Below are 27,333 nucleotides of genomic sequence, written 5' to 3'. Positions count from 1 at the left end.
CGGGCGGGTGGGTGTGAGGGTGCTGAACGATAACACAGGGTGTATTCAAATCCCGCTCGTTCAGTCCAGGCTGTCTCATTTCTCATTTTATTTTGTCTAACAGTAAATGCAGGCAAAAACAGAGGAAACTTGCTGTCGGTATATAAATGGGAAAATATGTGCAAAATCCAGGAGTTTCAAATTTTATTCATTTAAATGTAATTCGGTACAAAAACAGCTTGTACATGTGAGATGTTGATTTTAAATAAAGTAAGTAAACAGATCAGAAATTCAAGAGCTATATACTGATTGAAACAGCAGGATCAGTTGCAGATTTACAAGCCCCAGGCTTAATTAGTGTTATCTTTTAATAGAACTGTTACAATGATTAGTAAAAATAACATCCCACTAACCTATTTAACATCTTTTTTTTTTATATTATTTTGATGAATATTAATCTTACAAAAGAAATCAACATAAAGTTTTTGGATGGCAAACCACATCCTGTATATCCTGCATCCTTTAGAATGATTGAACAGCTAGTTTTTCTAATCCCTGGATGAAGCTCAGTGGCACCACATACATGACAATATAGAAAGCTCAGAGTAAACATTCAACAGATGCACGGCAGGTTGGTTAAATGTATGCTGTGTTCTCGCTACAGATCAGAACAAGATGTTTAAAATCTAGATATAAAAAGCTTCAGAGGACGTGGCAGGTAAACAGTGCTTACTAATAGACAAAAAATAAACCCGTAGCATATATATCTCCACAGTGTTTAAAAATCAACACATACCCGCAACCATTTTACATTATTCATAAAAACTTTGACAGCAAATAATCCGACTTATAGTTTCACAGGATATTGTTAATTTCTGGGACTGGGGTTTATGGCTTCCTTGACTTTTAATATCTTGAGTAACTAGACTTAGAATGTTTTTTTTAATAGTTTAGTGTGAAACACAAAAGTCCTTTGCATGAAATTGTAAAGAAAAACCATGTGGCATGAGTTTCACTTAACTGAGTAACCAAGGGTGTGAAACGACTTTTAGCTGAATAAAGCCTTTGGAAAAGAACAGCATTGTTTGTACATTATTTGAACTTCATATTTACTCAATGAGCTTAATCAGAGAAACAAAGATAACACTACCTACGTCCTGATTTCTTGGTTTTAGGATGGAAATAATAGATAGATAGATTAAAAATTAGCATTTAAACTGGAGTTTAGAGTATAAGGTTGCAGAAAAACAATCTCCCAATGCTATGTTTTTCTTTTATAGTAACATAAGATATCTTTAAGTCGAAGGATCCACAAACCTTTTAGTATGATTGTACAAAAACAGCTTTGTATTAGCATCCTTCAAAATGGCATTTTACCATTGCTCATTCATAACATAAATACAAACCCTCTGCTCTCCCAAACTGACAACAATTAAATACTATACGACAATATGATTGAATTAACTGTTAGGAAAACATACATTTCAAAAATATTCATTAAAAATCTTTGGCTTAGTGTCATAAAATGTCCCTGCACACTTTTTCCTTCATATCAGAGTCACACAGCTTGTGTCAGCTTTTACTACTCATAAGACAACTGCTGGTCACTGCTGAGGCAGAGAGGTAATCTCAGGGCGCCCTCAAGTGTTAAACAACAGCAGAGACAACGCACAGATGCAGCATTAACAGTCAACAGACTATGCAAACAGACACTGATATACTGTGTCCGCACATTAGTTTGAATGACTGGGTCTAGCAAAGCAGGATAAATACAAATCTCTGCACTGGCAACATAATGACTAATGTAGGCAAAGAGGAAGACTAGAAAGGCAAAGTGTGCTAGAAAAGATGTGACCAGTCCAGTAAATAACTCAGACTTCATTTATAGCAAAGGAGAGAATCAGAGCATTATTATAAGAGGTAAATAGCAGCGGTAGCTTTTAACAGTGAGTCAGTGAGTGTGTGTCCTGACATGCTCGGTTATATGATGCTGATTGCTCTATATTCCCACAGACTTGAACCTCACAGACATGTGCAAAGTGCACATAGTAGCCATCTACTTTTGCTCCCTGGGTTTAAAAATGTACTATACTGTCATGCTAAATTTCCATGACTGTACTACTTAGTTAAAAACAACCAGTATAAATGAAACGACACCGAAAATACGTTGATAGTCTGAGCAATGGCATTTTTTTCCAGATGTGAAAATGCGATTACTTTTACTGTTCACAATGACTTCCAAATTCCATAACTTTTGTTGGAGTGTCATGACAGTAAAAAAATGTCATTTTACTGAGACCTGTCTCAGTCATGACTGCTACAGACACACTAAGCAATGGAAAAGTTTGTCATGTCACTGACAGCTGTGACATGTGACAACTGTGCCTGAAAACTGTGAAGAGTGTCACTGCTAAGTCAGTAAAGGCTCTATGGAATGATTTTTGTATGTCAACTGGTGTGAAACTCACCCTGCTACAGGTAAGTGTCATGCTCTGCACTGCTCAGACTCTCTTTAGACTTTTGTAGGGTCATGTGCTCGAGGAGCGGTGAGGGGTCAGTGGGAGGATAAGGATTAACTTTCTCCTGTGGTGGAAGGTTTGTTTTCTTCTGCTTTTCCATGTTAGCATTTCTACTTTCCTTTGCATCCTCTGCTTGCACCCCATCTGTCTTAGGTGCCAGGGGAGACTCTACGATGATGGTGGGCCTCTGTCTCAGGTCCTGCCGGCTTGGTGGCTCGGCAGCCATGATGGCCTTGGCACCATGCATCCTGGGAGGGGACTTACAGTGTAGATCTCCACGAGTCTCCTTCCAGGACCGCAGCTGAGTGTGATGTTCCTTCTCGATGTCTCTCTCAGACACGGATAACTCTATTATCTGAAACACGGGGACAGAATGAGTGTGAATCAAGTGTGAGTTAATGTCTGGGTTTTTTGGTTAAAGTATTCCAGCACGTTACAGCTTAAGTCTTTTTATATTGCTGTTCCCACAACCACAGCAGGGCAAAGTCAAAGAGAGACAGCTGAATGTGCAGGAGGTGCTGGGCCAGAACAATAAAACAGATAACACAGATTACAACAGTCAGTATAACCGTACCTCGTGCACCAGGAACCTTTCTTGCATGTACTGTGGCTGTATAGCTCGGAGCAGCTCCATCGTCTCATAGAGACCTTGGCAGGCCTTCAGTTTCTCTTGGGATCCCAACATGCATTTCAGGAGAACCAGGCCCACCCTGAAGAGGATCTTAACTCCTGAGAAAAGCATCACATCAGACAGTATGCAGCTAGAGAAGCAGTCTTCACTTATATTTAAATAGAGAGGGACCACCTAAGAGCTGCACATAACTGCTGAAGACCCATTCATTTCTATATCGTAGCAGTGAAAAGTGGATATATAGATGGATAACTATAGTGTTTCTCAATTCTTTTATTCCTTATTCCAAACAAAGAGAGGCTTTAACACTTGCCTGTTTCTTTAAAGGTGATCAAGCTCTAGTGTTTACAGGCAAAATTAAAAGGGAGGATAACTTGCACATGGCAGGGCCTGAAGGAAAATTAAATACTGGTATTGTGTATTGAGCATTTAACCATGTAAAATGTGCTTCATCTGGGGCTGTATTCATTTATTAGAGGTTATCTTGTTGAAACATTGCTTCAACATAATCACTTCTCACTTGATTTGACATATTAATAGATCAGTGAGTAATGTCGGGGTATGTCGTCTCACCATCACAGAGGAACATGTCCCAGACACGCAGCACCGAGGCCCACGGCAGAGTCCGAGAGAAGGCACACATGAACCACTCGGTCATGTATAGGATGGGTTCCAGCTTGTGCCTCTTCAGGTGTCGGTGGGCCACAGGGGACACCCGCCGCAGCAGAGCGTACAGGATCTCCCCGTCCAGCTGGATCGCCTCCTGTGGAGACAACGTGGAACAGCAGTCAGGGAAGAGGGAACAGACTCCTCTCTCTCTTTGCTTAATCTGATTGTGTGATTATCTTGTCCTTGTAGCCTGGTCACCACCTCCGGTTATTTGGTTGTTAGTGCATCAGTGTCAAGTGAGAGACACATTGGCCTTAGGAATTTAGCAACATATTATGTGTGCTGACTATAAACTGAGGTTAACTGGCAATTTTATTTATGAGACTGCTGTTTAAATACTGAGGCAGAATCTATGTTGGTAATAAATCTTGGGAAGGGTCATTTCTGGAAAATATACAAAGTAAAAAGATTGAATTTCATAATGTGGCAGAAGTTTAAATTTACGCTAACGATAGACAACATTTTATACTATACTAATAGTCATGCTGAACACATTATGAATATGTAATCTTTTTAAAGTCAACTTGTAATCTGTTGTTCTCAAGCTGTTCTCATGACATACCAGCCCTGTACTGTAGTATCCAGGAAGGTATTTTTCACAAATCTGGACAAGAACCCAGAATGCATCCTAGGACAAACAAAGGAATGAGAGCAGCATTTATTATAGAAAATATGGTACTTAAAGATAAAAAAAAATCATGACATAGAGAAAAACAATAATTTAGTTAACAACATTTACTCATTACACAGTGAGCTTATATCATCACGTCACTTTTCTTACCTATTATTCCCCTTAACCCTATCATTAGAGAAGTTAGTATCTAATATCAACTTCATTTTATTCTATACCAGAGAAAAAAACATCTGGAAAGGTCGAATTTCTAGTATGTGCTCACCTCAGCCGGCATATGCATCAGGAGAACAGCAGCGATGGGAGCTTGAGCCTGACAATAACCCTCTTCAGGACGATGCAGAGTATAAGCCTTCAGAACACGGAACAGGTCCTGCTGCCTTCATGTACGAACAGGTATAAACTGTGTTCAGAAACTACTGTATATTCAGAAAAAATAATACATTGATGGGCATGATGATAGGCAGTGCTTACCCATGGCCTCCTCTCGCTGCAAACATTTCGTGGAAGGGGAACTGTCGATGCAGGTCCCTCTCAATAATATCTACCCATTTAGGATCTCCTGGTTGGTTGTCCAGTTCCTGAAAACACAGAATCTTGTCATTAAACATAATTTCTCACTAGCCACTTTTTTTTTTTTTATTAGCAATTACATAAAGAAGGCAATTCTGAAACTTACAGCCTTATACGGACATGTACTATGAATGTACATTATGTTTAATTTGCATCAGTTTTTTGAAAAACACTCGCAGGGACAACAAAAATATACGACTGACCTGGAACTTGCCCTGGTTTTGCTCCCTTTTCACCTTGCCCCCAGTGAGATAGAGCCAGGCCCGGCCACGCAGGGATGGAGGGATCCCCTTCTGACAGCGGTCTTTCACCTGTTATTCAACACATGCACACGTTACTCAAGAGGCAGCACAGAGCAAGAGAAAGACGGAATGGGGAAATGTTTCACAGCTTGGACTGCACACTGTGAATACTGCAGTATACACCACTATGACTGATCATCAATTATATATATATATTTTTTTTAAACTATTGCGTAACCCCCACCCTGAAAGAATCAAGTTTGACCTGAAGGACAAACTTGAGGATCCCCTTTCACTGCTTAAGTGAAAAGTCCATATCAATTTGAATGATAACTCTCACTCTTTATCAGACAGCTTTCTTTTTTTCCTCAATTCATGAAATGTATGTGCTTTTCTTTAGATAATCTGTTTATTTTGTTAGCTTGAACACTTTTAACTATGTTCGATATGACTTCTTGTGGTATATGTGCTCTGTTTTACTGGTTTTATTTTGTGGAAAACTGAAGCATACAATTGTATCAACTGTGTGAACAATAAAAATACATATAATGAAAAGTGAATCTGTGCACAATGAATAACTCCTGCAAAGTGCACTTAGTAGTAATATAAAACTAAAAATTATAATCAGTGAAGAGGTGAGAAACATTGCAGACCTTCTTGTGTTTTTTGGCCATCCACTTGTCCCAGTTGTTGAGCATGTCCAGCCATTTTGCCTCCCGCTGTCTCAGCACCTCGATGGGAATTTCTTCAGCCCTGTAGAGACGGACAATGTCACTGATAAAAGACAAAAATAATGATTTTCATATATAGTAGTTCCTCTGTACTCTGTCACTTCCCTGTAGTCAGAGGGGGCGGGATAGTGGCTCATCTCTTCCTTGTCCACACAGGAAATCTACCCTCAGACGAAACAGTGGAACACTTGCCATCGGCAGCAAAGTACAAGGAAAACAGGAAGCTATGCGAGAACTTTCCCCTAGTTCAGTTCCCTACAACCTCCTACACAAAACACCAATATCTCACTTCACTACAGCCCTACTGAAGATCAGAGCTGCCATTTTGACACACACAGATTTCCTGTACTGATCCTGAACAAAAGCCTGGTCTTCTTGGCAAGCAAATTTTAACAAATTTAAAGAGCTGACTGACATGGTTTTGCATGCAATAGCTAAAGAAAGTTCACAAGTTGTCAATCACTTATCTCTATATAAAGATATCACAGTGACTTGGCTGGACTAATACGTCTAAATTGGGACTGTTTCTTTTATATCTTCAAAATAAAACACAACCTCTAAACATTTTGTGGCCGATGTTGAGCCCAAGATGTTTATATGCAATTTATGTATAAAGCACATTTAAGAACAACAAAAGATGAACCAAGTGCTGTACAATTTCTAAGGCAAAGTTAAAAGTAAATTGTGTTAGAACAAGTAACAATGTTGGATGTTATGCAGGTCCAAATATTAAAAAATAAAAATGGTCTTTGAGGCAGAACTTAAAGGTTTCATTAGTTGGGACACTAACACAGGGAGGCTGGTCCAATATCTAAGGGCCACAATGACAAAGGCTTAATCACCCTCTACCTGTGGTTCCTTGCCTCTTTGGTTTATATCCGCTTAAAATGCATGAATGTCTACTGGTTAACTAACAGGTTTAACTCACTATGCAATAACCTAAGATGATTATCATAGAAACGTCTGAAAAATAAACATAATTTTGCATATCAGAATCTTTTTTTGTGCTATCTCATTAATCATGTAATGACCCATCAGATTAATTTTGAAACCCTACTGAGGGATCACAACCACCACGTTGGGAACCACTGGCCTAGACCGTGGAGCCAAGAATGGGAAAAACCCAATTTTTCCTTTTAACAACAAACGTTGAGACACGATTTCAAAAACAATGCTATACATATTTTATACATCTATATATGGTGAGTCAAGCACGTAAGTAAAGTGGTCTGTCTTTTTGGTGCCAGAGGGAGGTCGAACAAGAAAGGTGGGAAGGTGGGTCAATCAACTTGTTGATCTACAAGACATTAATATCTTCTATCTTCATGCATGAAACACCATATAACACAACATATGAAACCTGTGACAAGGCCAGTAGACATTGCTTCACTTTGAAAGGTCTTAAACCAAAAAGGTTGGCAAACACTGGTCCAGGTGACAAGAAACTAAGATATAAATCAGTGTATTTATAATTTAATTTACAATCTGGAATGATCTATTACTTGTTTGTCTTATTACAAGTTTATTCAATGACAGCAGCTATCTCCACATGGATGAAAGAACAGACTTTACCTACAACAGTCTGATGATCCCAGCTTTTACAAGGGGGTTTGTTGATGGTGTGTGTCAATGTGTGTGAGCTCTTCTCGTTTCCTTTACCTGTCTTCAGCTGAGTGCTAGAAAAATACTGCAAATATGTGGCAGCCTATGGACTCACGAACAAACACTTCATTCAGTTTCTAACTGTGGAAATCTGAACATTATGAAACTCCACTTACGAGTCTCTGGAGTTCTGCTGGGCTCCCCCGGTGAATCCATACTTGTCCACCGGTTCCTCCCTGGGGATGGCATTGCCGTTTACTTCTGTGTCGGATCCATACAAACTGCCTTTCCCATTATCTGTCAGCTTCTCTGTGCTGCCCCGCATTTCAAGTCCATTGCCCTGCTCGGTTTTTGCCATTTAATCAACATTTATCTTAGCAGAAGCCGCCCGTCTACAGTCTGTTCACATAACTTCGGATCAAGCTTGAAAGCTTAGCTAACACTTTAAAGCTCTCCATGAAGACGCCCGCCGGTTAGCAAACCTACTGTCACAGCTAGCCACGGTTGCTAGGATGATTTGCTTCCTAGCTGCTAGCTCGCTAGTGCTAAAAACACTTAGGTTGTTTGTTTCATAGTAAACCTCCTGACTTTGGTCACGTAATTAATATCTCAGTCACGCAAAATGATTTCCACCAACGGATCAAACTATTAAAGAGTCAAACGCAGCACTGACGATAAATTAGTACAGTATCCGTCGGCTAACTCCGAAGCTAATATGCTAGCATCACACAACTGTCAGCTGACACACACACCTCGAGAATCTCTTCTGTCAGCAGGAATGTAGGTTAGCTGCCGGCTACAAGGAAGCTGGAGCAGATTAGTAAACAAAACATCCCTGGCATGCTATGACTCTCCACTGCCATCTACTGCTCAACATTAGGCTACATGTCCAGGTACAGATTTTATATATATATACATATATTATATATATCTTTATTATAATTTTATTTATAAAAAGGCAAAGATTAGAGAAGCCTGAAAATTGATTGCAAATTCATGTATCAAAAGTTTGTTTTTCCCCTTTTCCTTTCACAATCAGCATACTACTACTAACATTTAGTTGGTGACCCTTAGGAGGGGCCCTGCCTCTAAATTGGGAACCACAGGACTAAACTTTCTAACAGTATCAAATGTAGTTTAAAGTAGATGCACAACAAGCAGCTACAACAATGAAATGCTGCTTACAAATTGATGATCAGTATTAACAATGTGATTTATTTTCAGTAGATTTTGCTGATGATACCTCTGTACTTTCATTTGAGTAGGATTTTGAATGGAGGCTTTTTATTCGTAAATAGTCATATAATGCATCCTGTCCTCTTTTAGAGTTATATTATATTGTTGGATTACTGATGCAGACATATAAGCAGCATGTTGTACCTGTGCAGAAGAAAATTTGATTTATTTGTTGAAAAAATAGAGCATTTCTCTCTGAAATATAGTAAAGTACATAAGTATTATATGACAAAAAATGAAAATACTCAAGTAAAGTACAAGTACCTCAAAGTTGTACTTCAGTAAATGTACTTTGCTACTTTCCAGGTATATTGTAGGGATATATGCAGATACTTGGCATATGCTGTACATATGTTTCTATACATACATGTATACAAATTTAGCCATTTCCTTTAAATGATCATTTTAAAACGAAGACTCGTTTTGCACTTAATGTAATTACATAAACATTGACACAAGACTATGTACTTTTATTAACATTTCTTTGGCTTGACACACACACACACACACACACACACACACACACACAGCTGTCAGTCATTTGTAAGACTGAATTAATCTTTTGTGAAGATTTGTCTGAAGATAAAATTGGTTCAAACATGGAATCATGAAATCACTCAAATTTAGTATAAATACTAGATTCTTTATTTAAATATTGTACATATTTTAAAACATATTTACATAAATTAGACCTGCATTGTTACACTCTATATACACTGACATAGGTGTGTCTTTCATACGCACAAACATCGCTTTCTGGAAAGAGGACAATCATACCATACAGACTGCAGAAGCACCTTTGAGAACGACTTTACAGGAGAGAAAGAATGGGGCAGACTTCATTTACATCAAACACTGGGCAGCGTGACCGAGACGAGACAAGCTTGCAATGACAGGAAAGGCCTCTTGATTACGGGAATAGCTATTTGTTAAGGCTGAAACTGTGCTCACCCTCATACTGTAAGTTCACAGCACCATTACCCATCTCACTACCCCTCCCTCTGCATATGAGTTACATCTCCCTGTCAAATAGGGAGCTATCTTTGAAATAAATAGAAGTTCAGAACCTTTGTACACAAACCATGCTTAAGACAAGAACAGACTACAACTGTGTGAAATGAACTTTGAAAAAAAATGGCGCAGAAAGCTCAGACAGAAACCAACAACAACTGCCATTATGTATATGAGGAAGAAAAGATCAGTCTAATTTGGATTCATGTAAAATGTGGCTATTTGTTGTCCTGCTGATCCACCACATACATGAATTATTTGTAGAACCCCGCTTACTAATGCAAGACATGTGCAGGACCAGTGGATTCAACTATGGCAGCAACTGTAGAATTTCTACCATGACTGTTAAAAGAACAACACAATGACAATATTGGTCTCCACCAACACAGTGTTACCTTTACAACTCGGCTTACAGATTAATCATGTATTTATATATGGCTTTCCTTCTTTGGTTTATAAACCTGTCTAATACATCAGTCACATATGATTTATACCAAGAATATGATACAACCTTTGTTCGCAAACAACTTTAGGCATAGAAAAGACATTTCAGTGTTCCTCGGAACATTTCCACCCACACATCTTGCCATCACGCTAGACTCAGAGCACAAGGAATTTACAGTATTGCTGTATGATGTTTATAACAACAAAGCATAATGACATACACAAAGAAAATGTGTCTTTGGTGCACCTGCTTTTTAAACTGTAAAGACATTGTCCAAACCACTTGGGTGAGCTGTTAGACAAAGGGACAGACTATCATGTCTTTGATTATTGTAATTGGATGAAATCCAGCACACAAACAAACACTTACGCACACTCATTACAATCATGATGACCATGTTCAAATAAATCATGTCAAGTCATGTACAGACATTGGAATTACAAAAGAAGCAGCAAACAAATGTAAAGGGAAATAAGGAACTGAGAAAAAAAAAAACTGAAATCTGACACACACTCACTCTCTCTTACAATTACACACACACACATTTCTTTTTAAGATAGCTGGATCTTTTTGTCATCCATCACACATCATGTCAGCAGACACTTCAAACTCTTTCTCTGAAAACTAAATAACATTAAAAAAATACATCTTTTCATTTAAATTCATGCCTGACCTATCATTGCAATTTAAGCATTCCCAGATGCTAGCTTTAGCTTTGTGAGATAACAAATATTAACATTGAACACACCACACATTCCAAAAACAACCTCTAACATCTGCTCCACACACACGCGCACACACACACTCACACATTTTTTAAACATCCTTCCTACCACACAACTGTTGCAATCAATCTCAGCAAATGTCATCTTGTTCATTTCAGCGAGTGGAAGTGCAGGATTGATAAAGCTCACTTCAAGATTAACATCTATACAAGAAAAATATATTTATGAATGCATGTGTACATCCTCCACAACAGTAACGAAATAGCTCTTTGCTTTAACCAACAAAGCAAAGACAACAGGAAGGCCAGAATGTAGCCCTGAAAACACAGAAATATTTACATCTTATCAGGATGTGCGCTCCGACAGATCCCTCAGCCAAGTGACAAAATCTGATTAACCATCACATGTGAGCTCTTACAAGTCTTACGGGTTCTCCTTACAGATTTCTTTTATCTGCACCAATTACTAGTTAGCTCTTCCATGGTTAAACATTCCTAAATCCAACTCTTATTTTTAGTTCTCCATTAACGCCCATCCACTCCCAACGTCAGCTTCCTCGGTCCATCTATACGCTTTGTTCAAACACGTTTACGACATGGTGCAGATTAACAACTGGGACAACAGACACAGTTTAGTCAACTCTATCACTACTCTAACAATCCAAAACCATGGCTTACTCCTCCTATAATATCGCTTTTTATACACAAGGGCTGCCAGATTTTAAAACGCCTAGTTAATCCAAACTGTTATGGACTGTCTCTTCATCACATCACCTAAAAAGTGTTGATGCCACACAGTGAGACATGGGAGACTGAGAGGCATCCCTCAGCCCATTGTACTCGGCTCTTCCCGCATCATGATCAACATGAATATGTCTGTCTAGCTGCCTGCTTCCCCTCAACCGTTCAAGCACCAAAACAAAACGGAGGAAGAAAACAAAGTGTTACACGGATGGATGCCAGTCCCGCAGCAAGGAGTGTGTCGTGTTGGTGGGCCTCTCCAATTGGCCCACAGGACGCAGTGCATTTGGGGAGGGCTGCAGGTGGAAGACTCAGGCAGATGGGAAGGAAGGATCAGCCCCAAAGAAGCACACACACTCGCGCATATACAAACGCACACAAACGCACTTTTAGTCTGTATATTCAGCCACAATGGACAGCAGCACCGTGATATCATCTGGCTTCCCTCCTGCAGAAAAAGACAAAAGAGTGTGAGGAACCGTGCCAAACCTGCAACCATGCAAAGTAGGGCTGGAGGTTTTTTTCTGCAATGCCAGTTGGAACTCATGACCACCATGTGCTGAGAGCATAACATTTCCCTTTCTATTTAGCTTTGGTCTGGACAAAGGAAGCCAAACTAAAGCTGTGAATGATGCCAAATATCATTAAATTTACACAATATTTTCATTCACATTTTTAAATTCTTAAACTTCAGACAATTGAAGACACAGTTTTTAAAGTTGACCGTTTTAATAATAATTAAAAAAAAAAAAAAGGGACCATTTTTGTTTGTTGTAAGTTTTTTTTGGGGCATTTTTACATTTATTTTGACAGGACAGTGAGAGATAGGCAGGAAAGTTAGGGAGAGAGAGGGGATGACATGCAGCAAAGGGCCGTGAGTCGGACTCAACCCATGGTCATTGCGGTTAGGACTAAGCCTATGTGGTCTCTCAGCTTTTAATAACATCTGAATTACATATACGTTATTAAGCATAGTGTTAAAAAGAGAAAACACATCTGAGCACAGTACACTTACCTCTTACATTCAGGCCATTGTCACAGGCAAACTGTGCAAAAGGAGACATATAGTTTGGGTCATAGGCAAGGTCGTGAGCTTGCTTTGCAATGCTCTGTGCAGTCTGCAGGATGCTGTCATAGTTGGTAGTCTGAATAAAGCAAATATAAAAAGCATTAAAAGGTGAAAGAAAATAAATCTCTGTGCACATATGTATAGTGTGTAACTACTGTACACACACACACGCGTATATATATATATTCATTCAGAAGTAAGACCTTGAGTTTTTTGAGCTCCTGAAGAATCATGTAGTCTGGCATGTTGTCAAAGAGGCCATCGGTTGCTGTAAGAATGATGTCACCAAGCTGCACGTCGAAGGAGGAGCTGTCAGCTGCTTCAGGACTGGAAGAAACAGGGGGTATGGCAAGATCAGTCACAAATGGCACCTGAGCTGCTGTCAACAGTTTCCAGTATGGAATTAAGCAGGTCATGCTGCCAAATCTTAAGGGTAGACATGGCGTGGGTGTTTAATCTGACAGCTGACTCGGAAGCAGCCTGCCCTGCGTGTCCTTGCCAAACAAGAGAAGAACTCTAGCTTGCACTGGCACCTAACCCAAGACTCAAGTTTTATTTCCTGGGAGCCTTTAACAGTATGTTCCTGCTTGGTCTGGAGGGTTTTTATTTTAAAGGTGACATACCACAGAGCCACAAAAAAGGAAAGGTTTGCTTGTTGATTGCTAAATCTTAAACTTTATCTCACACCAGATGAACAGGATTAAACTAGAGTGGGAAAAAGGATTCAAAAACAAGACCTTGAAAATGCTCCAAATGGATTACAAAAGGTTTATCCCTTGTTAATCAGGCTGCCATTGTCAGAATCAAATTGTGACACCTATCGATGCAGCCTTTTAAGTCAGTGAATATGCCACATTGAGACATTCTGTAATAACATTCTTGATAATGCATTAAACTAATGCATATTCAGTTGAGGTAGTTGTCGTTGGGCAGTAGGGAACATGTTTGTAAAAGTTACATATATTGTATAAAGAACGACATGTATGTAGCTATCCAGATTAGAATAACCCAGCTAACAGAAAAAAGCCTGTGTCAACTCTTCATCTGGAATACATTCATACACGGATGGCAAAGAAGGTCAAGATACACGACAACGACAGACATAATCTGCCTGTTTCAAAGATTCTTTAGAGGCAGAAAGACAAAAATTAGAGAACAAAATCTTACATCCCATCTGTGTTCTTTTCCACTAGTATGTGTCAGTACATCATCACTACAACAACTGCCAACACCCAGAGTATGCTCTCACGTCGGCTATAGACCGAGTTGTAAAAGACTGCATGGGGCTGTCTGGAGCCACAGAATCACATTACTTGGTGCAGAGGAGTGGTTTAGTGCTGGTGTGCTTAAAGCACCATGACATTCCTGCAGCAGTGAAAACAAGTTTGTGTGAAAAGCATACAAATCATTTCTAACTGATTCTGTACATTTCCCAACTTCTTTCCCTAATATTCTTTTGTTGGCATGTAATATTCATGTACTTGTGTTGAATAATGTATTTTAGTAGGTTGTGATCACAAAGGCATGTTTACCTCTACAAATCACTGAAATCTGAACAAAAACAATAAACTGGAACAGAATATGATGAGGGGATTTTCCATGCGAGTGATAAAGGAAAAGACGATCATGTACATGATGCTGCTCTGCAGAGTCGAGCCTAGTTTGGCCAGCAAACCCATGTACACCTGCACACACTGTGAAATGCTACATAAAGCATCTCAGATCTTGTTTTTTCTTCAAACATTGTAGCAAAGTTTCCACTGCAGCTACATTTGCTTAAAAAAAAAAAATCGATTTAACTCAACTGTTTAGAAGTGGACACGCTAAACCTCTTTTTTTTTTTTTGCAAAGATCTGCTTTGCAAAATGGCATGCGCTCTCAGGCACATGCAAAGGCTCAAAGCTGGGCGAGGTAGTAGCACAGCGATACAATGGAAGTTTACAAAGAGCAATTCAACTTCACCCTGGTCCACTTGTGTAGATTGCTGCAAAGCTACTAGCATCACCACTTTCCAGTGTCTGTACAATACAACTTTTTTGATTTTATTCTTTAAATTGCCTTCACATGACTTGTAATGATGTCACCAACACTGAGCTACTCACCTGTCACTGAGCACCACCCCTTCGGCTCCCGGAGGAGCGATGGACAGCTGGAAGGGTGTGTTAAAATAGTGCTGTTGCTCGTCCGAGCGATGAACCACCTCTCCTCCCCGAACCACCAGGAAACCCGAGTCACCAAGGTTACACGTGTGTAACCGGTGACTCCGCCGATCCAGAACCACAATACAGGCAGTGCTGCTCCCTACAAATAGGAGAGCAAAACAACAATAAGGTTATAGATATGTATAGAGGGAAGTGGAAAAGAAACATTTGTCGGGTTGAGGATACTGCAGCACCAGAGAAAATGCTAACATTTCCAGTTTGGAAAGATTAGAAAAAAAAGAAGAAGAAAAAAGTAGAGGCTGGATGTGTGTTTCGCTTCACAGAGTGAGAATGCTGCCCAACCAGTGCATCACCGCCTTCATGCACACCTCCCTGATGAATCTGTTGCTTTCATTGTGGCTGGGTGAGATTATTATGTAATTACCAAATGTTCTTCCATCAAAAGAGAGAGAGAGAGAAGAAAAAAAACAAAACAAAACACACGGGTCAAATTCTTTGCTTGTCCCAGATCCCCAGTGACTGCAGCGTTACAAGCCAATAGGCCCAGTAACCTTGAGCAGGGAAGGTCAAACACAGACCTTGTCACTGCTGCCTAAAATAAAAGTAGACCATTTGACAAACATAGTGAGAGGGGGAGGAGGTTAACATTTAGTGTGTGCACTGGCTGTGGGTCAGGGATACTGAGTCTAAGAAGAAATGTGACCATGGTCACATGTTTGACATGGCCATGCTTTTAAAATCAGTTCAGTCCTCCAGCAGTGTCAGTTACAGATGCACTCCTGGCCTTTTGGAGGCCTCTGGTATGAGGCAAAATGTTCACCTTGCATAAAAGGAAAACTGTTGAGGCCAACAAGGCCACTGAGTCTAAACTTTCAACTGGTGGCATAACAAAATACAGACTGATAAGTTAGTTGGTTACCTCATGGATATTACATCACTCAGTGGGATGAAGGTCTAAGCCGAAATCAATGACAACCAACAATCCTCATGTTAATAAATATGCGAATACCAAGCAAAATACTATTCTTTGTGAAACTGCAATTCTTTGCGCATATGTATGTAAAAAAAAAAAAAAGTAAGAAAACACACAGAAACAAAACCCCTTCCTCTATCCTTGATGCACTTTTCAGTCAACTTGAAACGTGAAAGACATTTTGACATGCAATTTAAAAAGGAGATAAGTTCTGTCTTGACTTATAGTAACATGTTATGCAACTCTCTAAGCCAGGCTACTCACAGACTGACTCATCCTGCAGCTATGTTATTTAATTCTCAGAGTATGGCTGTTCACATCGGAAGCATGACTCACTCTACCACAGACTGTGTACCATAACATATTGTGGGTATGTATCTGTGTGTGTGTTTCTCTGTGTGTGTGTGTGAGTGTGTGTACTCACCTAGCAGGGGAACTTTGTTCTGTAGAAGCTCGTAGTAGCCAGAGGTCAGGATGCCCACTGGATAACTGGGAGTGAAGCGTCCCTCCTTCACCAGTCGTTCACAGGTTCTCATTAAGGTGGCAGAGAACTGAGACGGGTCAACACCATAATCGCGCCAACCACCGACGCCATCTGCTACACCTGATGGACAAAATGGGAATTAAAATTTTAATTTTGTCACTGTTTTGGTGCTCACACACCCCTCAAACTAATGCTAGCATTTTAGTTGTACTAAGTAATAACCAGTATTTAGCTGCTGTACAGTGCTTAGTTGAACCAATTAGTCAGTCAACAGAAAATTAATTTTTCAAGCAAAAGTGCCAAACACAGTCTGGTTCCAGGTTAGCAAATGTAAGGATCTGCTGCTTAATATTGTAATATTTTGACTGCCGTGGCTTGTACTTTGTCTGTAGAAGACAACATCAACATGTCTAGTGTTTATCTACAGGTCTATACTGCTGCTGCCAGTTCTTTCCTTTCCTGTCAGTGGCATTGCTATGGTAATTTTCAATGGTTCCCCTTGCAGACATTTGTCAAACTGCTAAACGTGAATGTGTGGATTCATGAGTGGGTCACACAGAGCATTGTTTAAAAATCAGTCAAATGTTTGATCGTTACTGCTGTTAAATCTGTACCCCAATTACCTAGTTAACCTCTGCTGTAAAAATGTTGACTGTTACACAGATAATATACCTGCTGAATATTCTCACAATTCAACAAACTGTGTAGCATAGTTTACCTCATGAATACCTGCAAACATACTCTCTTGTCCTGAAATTTCACTGCTAACTGAATCTATTTAAGTTCATACTCTATGATCTGTGCCTCACCATGAGTTAAACACACTGAGGTGAATCTTAACTGTATTCTGAAGAATGCAGTGGGATGATACTGGATGACGTAACTGGATATCTGCTAAGTGCATTATATCACACTCCAGAGCTATAGAGAAGATGGCAAGAGGAAGCTGTATCATTTAACGTCAAAGCCGACTTTTTTTGAGATGTCACTTTCAACACAGACAGAACAAAATATTGTATGGTATTAGAAAACACCAATACCGTTAACAAGTAGTGTTTCCATGCCCTGTGAGGACAATAAAACAAATACAAATCCCAGACCCACATTAGCGTCAATTTCTTTTGGTGAAGTTCCCTCAAAAAAGAAAGTGAAAATATATAATGCAGCTGGGGAATCTCCATCCCCCTCTGTGCTCATGGACAAAAGGACCACCATCCATTTCTGTTACCCGGGCCAAAAGCCAAGTTTTTTTTTGTAGCTGTCTTGATAGTTTAGTAGACTTCACCACCCCCACCACGTTATTTCTGCGGGCCATGTGTAAACACGTGAAGTCCTGAGGGGGATTTTGTTCCTCAGAGGTGGCTATTTTTACTTCATATCATCAGCCCAAACATTTAGGACTGTACATTGCGTGAAAAATCATAAAACACTTATTTTTAAATGTCGACATGGCACGTGGTTAGTCGAGCATTTCGCTGTTCCTCATGTCAGCTGAGCAGTGAGGACAAAGCAATTACACTCAGCTAAGCTAGGAGGCTACCGACGGTATTAGCAATATGGCTGCCTCCATGCTCAACCATTCTGACCTTTGCAAGACATTGTAGTGTTCAGTCTGAGATGTTGTAAAAAGGTCTATTTCAACCCCGTCCACCTTTAACGGTGAAAATCTACATCTCCTGATTTAATGTGTTCAATATCTCGCGCTGCCGCCATGTATTCTGCAGTTTGAGCTCATCTAGGTGAAAGGTCATTTGGTGTTTCACCTCAAAACCACCACACAATAACAGTTAATGCATTAAATGACACAGTTGGAGGTGTAATGCACTGGCTGATCTATTGTAAGCATCCGCTCTGTTTTGTGTTAAACTGACATAGTCTCTGTAAAAGAGGGTGAAAAGTTATGGCTCTGTTTTTGCAAAGAGGTGGGGGCTGTTGTGTTTTCATCCGAGTGGTCGGTACACGTGTTAGGCTAGCTCACTGAAGGTCACCCGAGCACAGAGGGTGTCTAACACGCATCAGCAAGACAGTTACAGTGTTTTATATGTCGGAGAGCTTACCCAACACATCGGCGGTCCTGTTCCGCGCTATGAAGCAGGCATCGTCCCCATAGCACATCCCTTTCTTCAGGATCCCCTTGCGAAAGTCTTTACCGTAACCATAGCTGGCGGTGATCAGGCTGTAGTCCCGACCGTCCGTCTGAGAGAGTCCGCCCAGGACAGCCCTGGCTACCAGTCTGCCATAAGACAGTACGGATAACATCCCCCGGTTAGGAGCGGCCCCGTCTTGATTTGAGCCCGCTCACGCTGTTCCGCCTCTCTTTCCCCCGACCCGGCCGCCTACCTGCTAGGCTACTTCTTCGTGTCAAGCCCCGGCAGTTGGTTTCTAACCGTCCATTCGACACCGACTGGCTCGCTTCCGTGAAATAGTAACGCAGCCCCAGGCAGTTGCTCTAACCTCGCATAAAAACGCCACCCTCCGTCTTGACTATTTACCGTGCTGTTTAGGTCTCGGGTGTGCCTTTCAGAAACGCAGTTCCCCCACTGAGCTCTCTCATTCCCGACATGTTTCCACCGTGTCCCGGACAGCGAGCTGCGAGTACATACGGGTACTGTACAGTTTACAAGCTTGACGTCACGGCCAGCCGATATTATCCAATGAAAGAGCCGCTCGCAGGCCTGACATACTTTCTGATCCCAGACCTGCTGAGATCCCAGATCCACTGAACTGCGCAAGCTTCGGGTGTGCGCTTGTTCTAGAAACACAGATGTACCGGTCGAACGGAGGCATCGTTAGCACCATTTAGCCTACCTCTAATAAGGTGCATTAACCCCCCAGGAGGCCCCAGGGCAAACGATTGTGATGGGGCCCCTGTTGATTAGTTTACTAGTCGACTGACAAAAAATTAATTTTCAATTATTTTGATAACTGCTCAATTGTTGAAGTAATTTCTCCGGCTTCTCAAATGTGAATATTTGTTGTTTTCCCCTTGTTTTATTTTATATGACACTGAACTCAACATCATTGGGCTTTTGCCTGTTGGTCGGGATATGTTCAATTCACGAAACAATGATGGGAATTTTCCAATATTTTCTGACATTTACACGTTTACAGCACCGTTGTGTTGCCCCACATCCAAGAGGGACTAGTGATAGCACTGGGTGATAATAAGTGGGAAGTTTAAAAAAAAAAAAAAAAGGTAGACATCAAGTAGTTTTCCCACCTCCACTCTACAGCATAGCCTACTTGCTGTGTATCAAAACGAGCGCACCCCATCCGGACAGACCCAGCCCGAGCAAGAGCACAGAACAGAACTGAAGGAGAGTGAGAGAGAGAGAGAGAGAAAGAGAGCACAACAACGCAGTAGCCTATAACCGAAATATACTCGACTCATACATATAAACCATCACCCCACGGTAAGAAATAACGGCAAATTGATTCATATTTACTGATGATGTTATTTGTCTATGTGGGATGGCTCGACGATAGAAAGAAGCGCGGCACACATGTCCGTTATTATGTACTCATTTAGCGTTAGTGGTTTAACTACGCGAGCAGGGTGTTAGTGATGCAACGGTTATCACTCACTGATGTAAAGATAAAATATATCTTCGTTCACTCTTTGTGGTTATGGCTGGCATGTCGATTTAATTAATTGATATATTTTTTGATTAACCAAATGATGATAGAACCATGCTGTGAGTTCTAACTGGATAAGCTATCTTTGAGTAGGATACTAATTTTGAAGGATGAATAACACTGTTTTATACTATATGGACTATAGAAGATTATAAATGGGTATATAATAATATTTTGTTGCCCATGTTGATCATTATTAAACGAAAAGGTAAGGCTAGGCTATTTTGCATGTCATGCTATAGGAAAACAACAAGGAAACCAATGTTGTTTTTATAGTGTATTGTTTTTATGATCATTATCTGTAGGGACAAGATGGGGAGGTTGTGCGAGTTGGCTGTTCTGTCCATTCTTATTATGTGTCTCCTGAGCACTGATTCCACATGGGCTAAAAAAAGCAGCAGCAGCAGCAAGAAAACATCGTCTACCAGCAGCAAGGCAGGGACACAGTCAAAACCATCTCAGTCTCAGCCAGGAAACTACCCCAGACAGCCACAGAGTCCCAATCGAAACACCAATCCATACCCTTCTGGTGGAAGTTACCCTTATCCTGGAACAGGCACTAATTCAGGAGGATATCCCAGACAAAACCCAGCAAGTTATCCAGGAGCTGGTAGTAACCCCAACCAGCATCCTGGCAGAGTCAATCCTGGAGGTTATCCAAACCAGAATCCTGCAGGTGGCTATCCTGCTGCAGGTGGAAACCCAGCCGCTGGAGGGTATCCTAACCAGTATTCACCCGGTGGGGGCTATCCAGCAGCAGGTGGTTATCCCAACCAGTATCCTGGCAGAGCCAATCCTGGAGGTTATCCAAACCAGAATCCTGCAGGTGGCTATCCAGCAGCAGGTGGCTATCCCAACCAATACCCAGGCAGAGCTGGTACCAACCAGGGAGGATACCCTAACCAGTACCCTGCTGCAGGAGGCTACCCAGCTGCTGGGGGCTACCCAGCAGCGGGTGGCTATCCCAACCAATACCCAGGCAGAGCTGGTACCAACCAGGGAGGATACCCATACCAGTATCCAGCAGCTGGCGGTTACCCAGTCAGAGGGGGGAATACAGGACAGGGTTGGGGTGTACCTGGTTCAAATCCAGGAGGTTACCCTGGTGGAGCAGTTGGTGGTTACCCCAACTGGAACCCAAATAATAAGATCCTCAGTCCCCGCTTTGGTGGAGGAGGCTATGGATATGGTGGTTATGGGATGGGAGGGTCTCCTTTCTCTCGTTCTGTGCAGAATATGGGATACAAGCCCAAGTCAAGTAGTTTTGCCAAAAAAGCCATAGTGGCTGCGGGTGTTGGTGCTGTGGCTGGGATGGCTATTGGCTATGGACTCGGGCGCTTCCCTCGACCACATTTCGGTTTCCGCAACCCTGAAGAGGAGTACTATTACAACAACTACATGTACCGCCGTTATGGCTCCCACTCCACAGATGAAAAAGATTTTGGCCGTGACTATGTCTACAACCCTCCACCACGGGCAGAGTCCTACGATAACTTCATGGACCGGTGTATGAATAGCACTGCCCCTCCGAAAGATCAGGGCAGCAGCTCCTCCACTCCTAAGAGTGGAGGTGATGAGGAGGATGATGACACCGTCAGCATTGAGGAGATTGGATACCCAGCACTAATTGAGCAAGTGAAGGCCCGGCGCTGTGTTGAGCAGTACATGGTTTATTCTGAGCGCTTTCTACAGGAACGAAAACCCGAGCAATTGGAGAACAGTCGGAGCAGCCCTCTGAACCACGGGGTGATCCAGCTTTGCACCTCCCTCTTCATGCTACTTTCCAGCATGCTCCTGCTCCAGTGAAAACAAATAGCCTTCCTTTAACCATACCCCAAATAGGTTTCTAATTCATTATACCTGCACGTCCACAGTCTGCTAATGGATATTATCTCTACATTGCAAAGCATAGCTGTACACTTACAAGTTGCTTGGGTTATACTTAGTCAACCTTTTATTATCACCGCAGAAAACGATCAGAAGATAACAAAATTTCCATGTATAAATAACAAGTACATTTTAAGGGACAGCAGTCATGTTAAAATCTCACAGTTCGGTCATCAGTTTTTGTGTTGTACAAGCTGCACTTATTTTTTCTGTCAGTTTCTTTTCAACAATTAATTTTGCACTTTGAGCACTGAATGCATAGAAAACGGATTCAGGGAATTTAAGTTCAATTTTTGTGACAATTTATTATGACACTATATTTGCTGTGTAAAATAAGCATGTGACATTAAGAGTTTCATATATGTGCAGGTCATCAATTCATGCTTTCATCTGTACTGGACAATTAAACATACAGACTTTTCAATTGGTGAAATATACCGAAATATCAAAAGGAAAAGTTCATTAGATTCAAAGAAGAAATAGTAATAATTTGGCGGTGGGAACAAAATTTGAGATAATTCCACAATGTGGTCTGCCAGGGTTTTTCACCACATCCATTAGGAGTGCTTAGGTTTAATGTTTGCCAAGATGAAACCTTTACAAGGTCGCAAGACCGGCTATGTGCACAGTTTGGTACAAACATGTTCCCAAATGGTGTTTACATATGGCAAAATGATAAAACCTAGAGGGATTCCTTGGAAGTCATTATTAAGTCATACTTACCACATGTCCCCCAAATATGTAAACATCATTCAAACGCACTGGGAGATATTGGAGACTTTTTTTTGCAGAACTGACGATTTTCCCATGGACAGATTTTTTTTTTTAATCACACAATAAATAGTTAAAGGTGCAATATATTAGTTTTGTCTATCGCTACATAGCCAACGTTAGCATTGACAGCTGTTTATTTACTGACTTTTTTTCCTGTACTCACCAAGAGTGGTGGAAAGCTACATCAATGTTAACTCATGTTTTGCTCCTATTTCTATCACTTCTTTGGTCTACTGCTAAACAGCTATTTTGCAGTACTTTGTAATAGCGACTCACTGTCGTGTCCAGTCTGCTCCCATTCAGCATGAGAGGATGAAGAAGTAGTGCGGCTCAGAGGGCGTATTCTAACCTCTTAACTTGTAAACACAACAATCGCTGAAGCTCTTGGCAAGTGATCATTATCACCACTATCACCAGCATCCGCTGCTGGCAAGAAACCACATTCGGTGGCAGAGAAAACTCACATCTAGCACCTTTAAACACTTGTGTGATAGAAATTAAAGTAGGTAAGGGTGAAGACATCCTCACATTAAGAATAGGCCTACTCTCTCTCAGGTACATGCTACTCACACATTATTTTGTTGTTCAGCTGCCTGTAAAATCCTGCATCTAATAGCTCTCAACAGAAAAGAGGCTTCAGTCCATGCACGCCTTTAGATGTGCAGCAAGATGTTATTAGTGTTGCCGCCACCATACCTGCAGCTGTTGAGAATAGTAGGTGCATTTATTGATGATGGCGTCTGATGCTTTTACTCTGTGCAGCGCTATCTTGCTGAGAGCTTGGATTTGACCGGGGTCTTGAACAGAGGAGGTCCACAACAATTCACTAATCTATATCTCTGTACCGTGACTTTACTCACATCCACAGTCAGACAAGGTTAACAGCGAAACTGGAGGTCCTGGCACTGGCTTAAAATTGCCTGGAAACAGTGGAAGCCACAGAGGGTGTTGCTTCGCTGTCACACTGTACATGGATAATGCTGTCTTGGTTAGGAGCCTTGTACCCATATCTTGGTCCAACCTTGGTTTCATGTTCATGTTTCCAGGCATACTCGTAAGTCTCCAGGGACACTCAAACTTTCCGGACTTTCCGGGCCTGATCTGATCAGGGCATCTCTGCATCTCATCGTCTTCCTGCAGCACAGTGAGATAGTCATAGTTCAGATGTGGGTGGGTCTGTAGATACCTCTGTTTGCATTTCCCAAACTTTAGCCTCCGCTGGCTGTCATGATGCATCTCTCTCCAATAAGAGCTCTCCTTTTTGACAGTTGTGTTTGGTATTGTTCACTGCTGTGATACTGTGTTTACTCGTGTTTGTGGTTATTTTACTATTCCAGCTTGTTTTCGTTTATCTAATGCATTCATTCCCTTTAGGTTTTGTAAAGCACTTGGTAGCTGTGTTTTGAAAAATGCTACTTAAAGTTTGCAGGCCAGTATTGCCATTTCAAGGGATTTCACCCAAGTAAATGTTAAGTTTAAAGAAAAAAATGTTACTGTTCATTTCAGTCTGCTGTTTTGGCATAGTGTATTCAGTTAAGTCTGTATTTTATAAAGTTCTTCACACACACAATATTTAGTATGTTATAACTTATATGTCAAACCAAAATGAAGAGTCAAGTGTTGTGCTGTTCAAATACTTGCAAAGTATACTGTACAGTATATCTGGAAATGATCGTACGAACCTTTTTATTGTGATGACGCTTTATTTTGTTCTTACCCAGCCAGTCCTACGTCAAATTTCCGTCCTTCCAGTTTACTGGTTTCCATACTCCACCCAGGGTGTTTCCTTTTCTTTTTTTTAAATTCTGGTAAAGTGAATTCAGTGAACAATTTGGCATTTTGGTACTATTTAGGATGTTGAATATCTGTAAAGTGCACTTATTTCCCTTTAGGACTGGATATTCTGTAACTGCATCACACAGGGAGTGTAAACACTTGTGTGAATTTTCTGGTTTTGACCATTATAAACATTTTACACATCAAATAACAAGACTAATATGATTTAATATGGTCTGTCATGAATGTTTATGTGTTGAATAAAATAAATAACGAAATAAAGGCTTCTCTCCCTAAATAATATAATTTCACAAACAAACACTGTCACGTTCGCATTTATAATCTTGCTCTTGCAGTTCATCTCTCATTCACTATTTTGATGGCAAAGTTTCTGCTATTCTGTTTTATAGACCATTTACAGTTTCTGGATCATGAAACTTTTTTAACTTTACATATTTGGCTTTTTTATTTAACAACGATGCACTGAGTAGTTTGATATATTTTGTTGAATCATGAAAAGGTCAGAATGAGCTGGAGCAATTAGCTGACTGACAGACAATTTTATATAATTAAAAACAATAGTTTTAAGTGGTTTTTCATCACAAACATTTGATGGTTCCAGCTTCTCAAATGGGAAAATTAGCTGCTTCTCTGTGACTTTAAATTAGTATATGTTCTCCCCGAAAAGTCCTGAAGTAACATGACTACAGACATGACCTCAGTGTCCTAAATGCTACTTAAAGTTTTCCAATCATATAAAGCTTAGAGTTAAAACATGGACAAACATAATTATCCCATGTTAAACAAGAAAGGACAGGAAAGATAATTTATTTAAAGGAGCTTTTATTTGATTTGATTTGATTTGATTTGATTTGATTTGATTTGATTTGATTTGATGATTCAGCCCAGTGATCAGAGGTTAGATCAAATGTCTCTGATCCAGGCTGCTATAAGGAAAGACACCACATGTCCAAATGTGAGGAAGATGTTACTCATGGGAGCAGGGGCAGCCGTGCTAACCAGGGCTCTCCACAGAGACCGGTTTTGATATGCTTGGCGCTCATTGTAGTAAAACCGTTGATCTTGCTCAGAGGAGCTAGTTTTATGGCTGTTATGATTCCCAGAACCATGCTTGGGCCTACCGAGGAAGCCCAGTCCGTAACCAGTGCCTGTGCCCCCCAGCATGCCGGCCGCTGCTGCTCCGGCCCACTTCAGACCATGCTTGGAGAGGCCTCCGCTCTGGGAGGGGGGCACTTTGTTACTGTCACCTTTTCCTCGACCCTTGAAGCCTCCACGCTTACTGTACACGTACTGTGCACCCGGGAACAGTGCTGCCATAAGCAGCAGCCAAACCCACAGAGAGAGAAGCTTCTGCTGGCCAGCCATCACTGGAAATCTGCACCATGCAAAAACACATCAACAAGTATTAATCTAAAAGAGACGCATGCAGGCTGAGGGCAAATAACCTGGACTTTTTATTCTCACAAACTTTTTCTTTTTTCTTTTCATGCAGTATATTTATTTATTTGAGAGACAAAGAGAGAGGAGTGAGTAAAGTCTCTTGGCTGTCATTCAAACTGGCATTAAAGCCTTTGATTTAGTTCACTGCACATCCAAAGTCACATGCTCTCCAGCACCAACACAACAGACATCCAGAACAATCCACATGCTCTGTCAACACTGGGATTAGCCAGGCATTATGTGTGTGATGCATATTTCACTCTATCATGATGCATTTGCTTTTCCTGGCTCTGACTAGCACTATACATTATATACCATTATACCATATTTACCATACCATAGGTTGTTATAAAAATATATCAGTGATGTAGTATCGAAGGATGTAGATTTGCAGTTTGTGTACATCATTGTAATTTGCCTGAAAAGAAATTATGCATAAAATTTAGGTAAAAAGTTTTAATTAAAAATGTAGATTTCTGATTTGATTCAAAACCATCCTGCAGTTGAAAAACATGAAAATGCAAAGAATATTAGTTGAATATTTTTATTTACCTTTCTGACTGGTCAGAGCAAGAAGTTGTGATGCTGGAGTGGCAGTCCCTTTTCAAACCACAACACCTGCAGTACAGCAGAGCTGCATGTTGCTTTTCAGTATCATTTCCATACCAACATCCACTCAACAGAGTCAGCGCAGCTCCTCCCCAAAACAAACCCTGCGGTGCTATTGGTTCATGATCAATAATACAGTGCACGTTCAATGATTTTTGATGATGGTGGCGTTTCACATACAACTGTGAGACCTAGTTTCATCTCATTATTCAGCAAATGCAAAGGCTAGTACAAAAACAAATGCATCACTATCAAAGGTCTGTAGCTCCTGCCTATATGTTTGTAGGCTTCATTTTATTCACTAAAAGCTTACACGTTTTGCCTGCATGATTATAATGCTCAACAGTGTTTAAGGGAACTATTGGTTTCTTTAACTTTAACCAGTGCCCATTCATTTTATTTGACCCTCCAGATGAAAGGCTGACCTGTAGAAAGAGGGGGGTCAACCTGCAAGTTTAACCGAAGAATAATTGTTTTTAGGTTTAATTTGCATTGTTGCTTTTATTTTGTGGTTCTTTTCTTCAGGATTAACAATAAATGTACTAATTCAACCAGATATCTAAATTCTGTGATTTGGATACCAGTTTGAGAGTTTTCTTGAGTCAAACATGCACTTGCATTCATATGTGATTATATGGGTTTTTAAATGGAACTACCATCCATCTATTGACTATTACAGTCAGTTTCTCAACATCTCATATAGTGGAAGTTCTTAAAGGAATAATATTGGCATTTTCTTTAGCAGCCAAATTTCACTTTTGCATCCCA

The 27,333-nt window shown here is 40.6% G+C and overlaps 4 protein-coding genes across 4 annotated transcripts; 1 reads left to right on the top strand and 3 right to left on the bottom strand.

Moving 5' to 3' along the window:
* Nucleotides 1-166: 166 nt before the first annotated feature.
* LOC111655183 (TBC1 domain family member 10A-like) lies at nucleotides 167-8,357 on the bottom strand. The gene is made up of 9 exons (XM_023406474.2): nucleotides 7,754-8,357; nucleotides 5,898-5,997; nucleotides 5,206-5,313; nucleotides 4,904-5,010; nucleotides 4,695-4,809; nucleotides 4,361-4,426; nucleotides 3,703-3,892; nucleotides 3,073-3,227; nucleotides 167-2,853 (listed from the first exon to the last, which is right to left on the bottom strand). Exons 1-9 carry the CDS (start codon nucleotides 7,933-7,935, stop codon nucleotides 2,452-2,454), a joined length of 1,425 nt encoding a protein of 474 aa, XP_023262242.1. The 5' UTR covers nucleotides 7,936-8,357; the 3' UTR covers nucleotides 167-2,451.
* A 1,078-nt stretch (nucleotides 8,358-9,435) lies between these two features.
* LOC111655185 (protein phosphatase PTC7 homolog) lies at nucleotides 9,436-19,020 on the bottom strand. Its single transcript, XM_023406476.2, has 6 exons — nucleotides 18,480-19,020; nucleotides 16,363-16,542; nucleotides 14,906-15,104; nucleotides 13,007-13,130; nucleotides 12,750-12,879; nucleotides 9,436-12,182 (listed from the first exon to the last, which is right to left on the bottom strand). The coding sequence occupies exons 1-6, from the start codon at nucleotides 18,679-18,681 to the stop codon at nucleotides 12,124-12,126; spliced, it is 894 nt and encodes a 297-aa protein (XP_023262244.1). The 5' UTR covers nucleotides 18,682-19,020; the 3' UTR covers nucleotides 9,436-12,123.
* A 682-nt stretch (nucleotides 19,021-19,702) lies between these two features.
* prnpb (prion protein b) lies at nucleotides 19,703-24,777 on the top strand. Its single transcript, XM_023406492.2, has 2 exons — nucleotides 19,703-19,835; nucleotides 20,364-24,777. The coding sequence occupies exon 2, from the start codon at nucleotides 20,371-20,373 to the stop codon at nucleotides 21,862-21,864; it is 1,494 nt and encodes a 497-aa protein (XP_023262260.1). The 5' UTR covers nucleotides 19,703-19,835; nucleotides 20,364-20,370; the 3' UTR covers nucleotides 21,865-24,777.
* Nucleotides 24,778-25,367: 590 nt separating this feature from the next.
* Nucleotides 25,368-26,589, bottom strand: sprn2 (shadow of prion protein 2). Its single transcript, XM_087174067.1, has 2 exons — nucleotides 26,509-26,589; nucleotides 25,368-25,891 (listed from the first exon to the last, which is right to left on the bottom strand). The coding sequence occupies exon 2, from the start codon at nucleotides 25,879-25,881 to the stop codon at nucleotides 25,420-25,422; it is 462 nt and encodes a 153-aa protein (XP_087030193.1). The 5' UTR covers nucleotides 25,882-25,891; nucleotides 26,509-26,589; the 3' UTR covers nucleotides 25,368-25,419.
* Nucleotides 26,590-27,333: the final 744 nt, after the last annotated feature.

Source organism: Seriola lalandi, unplaced genomic scaffold (genome assembly GCF_002814215.2).
Source record: "Seriola lalandi dorsalis isolate HSWRI2012SDOR001 ecotype SW California unplaced genomic scaffold, Sedor1 jcf7180002054309, whole genome shotgun sequence".
NCBI lineage: Eukaryota > Metazoa > Chordata > Actinopteri > Carangiformes > Carangidae > Seriola > Seriola lalandi.
Note: the sequence above shows the minus strand (reverse complement) of the source record. Positions and strands in the feature narration are given on the sequence as shown.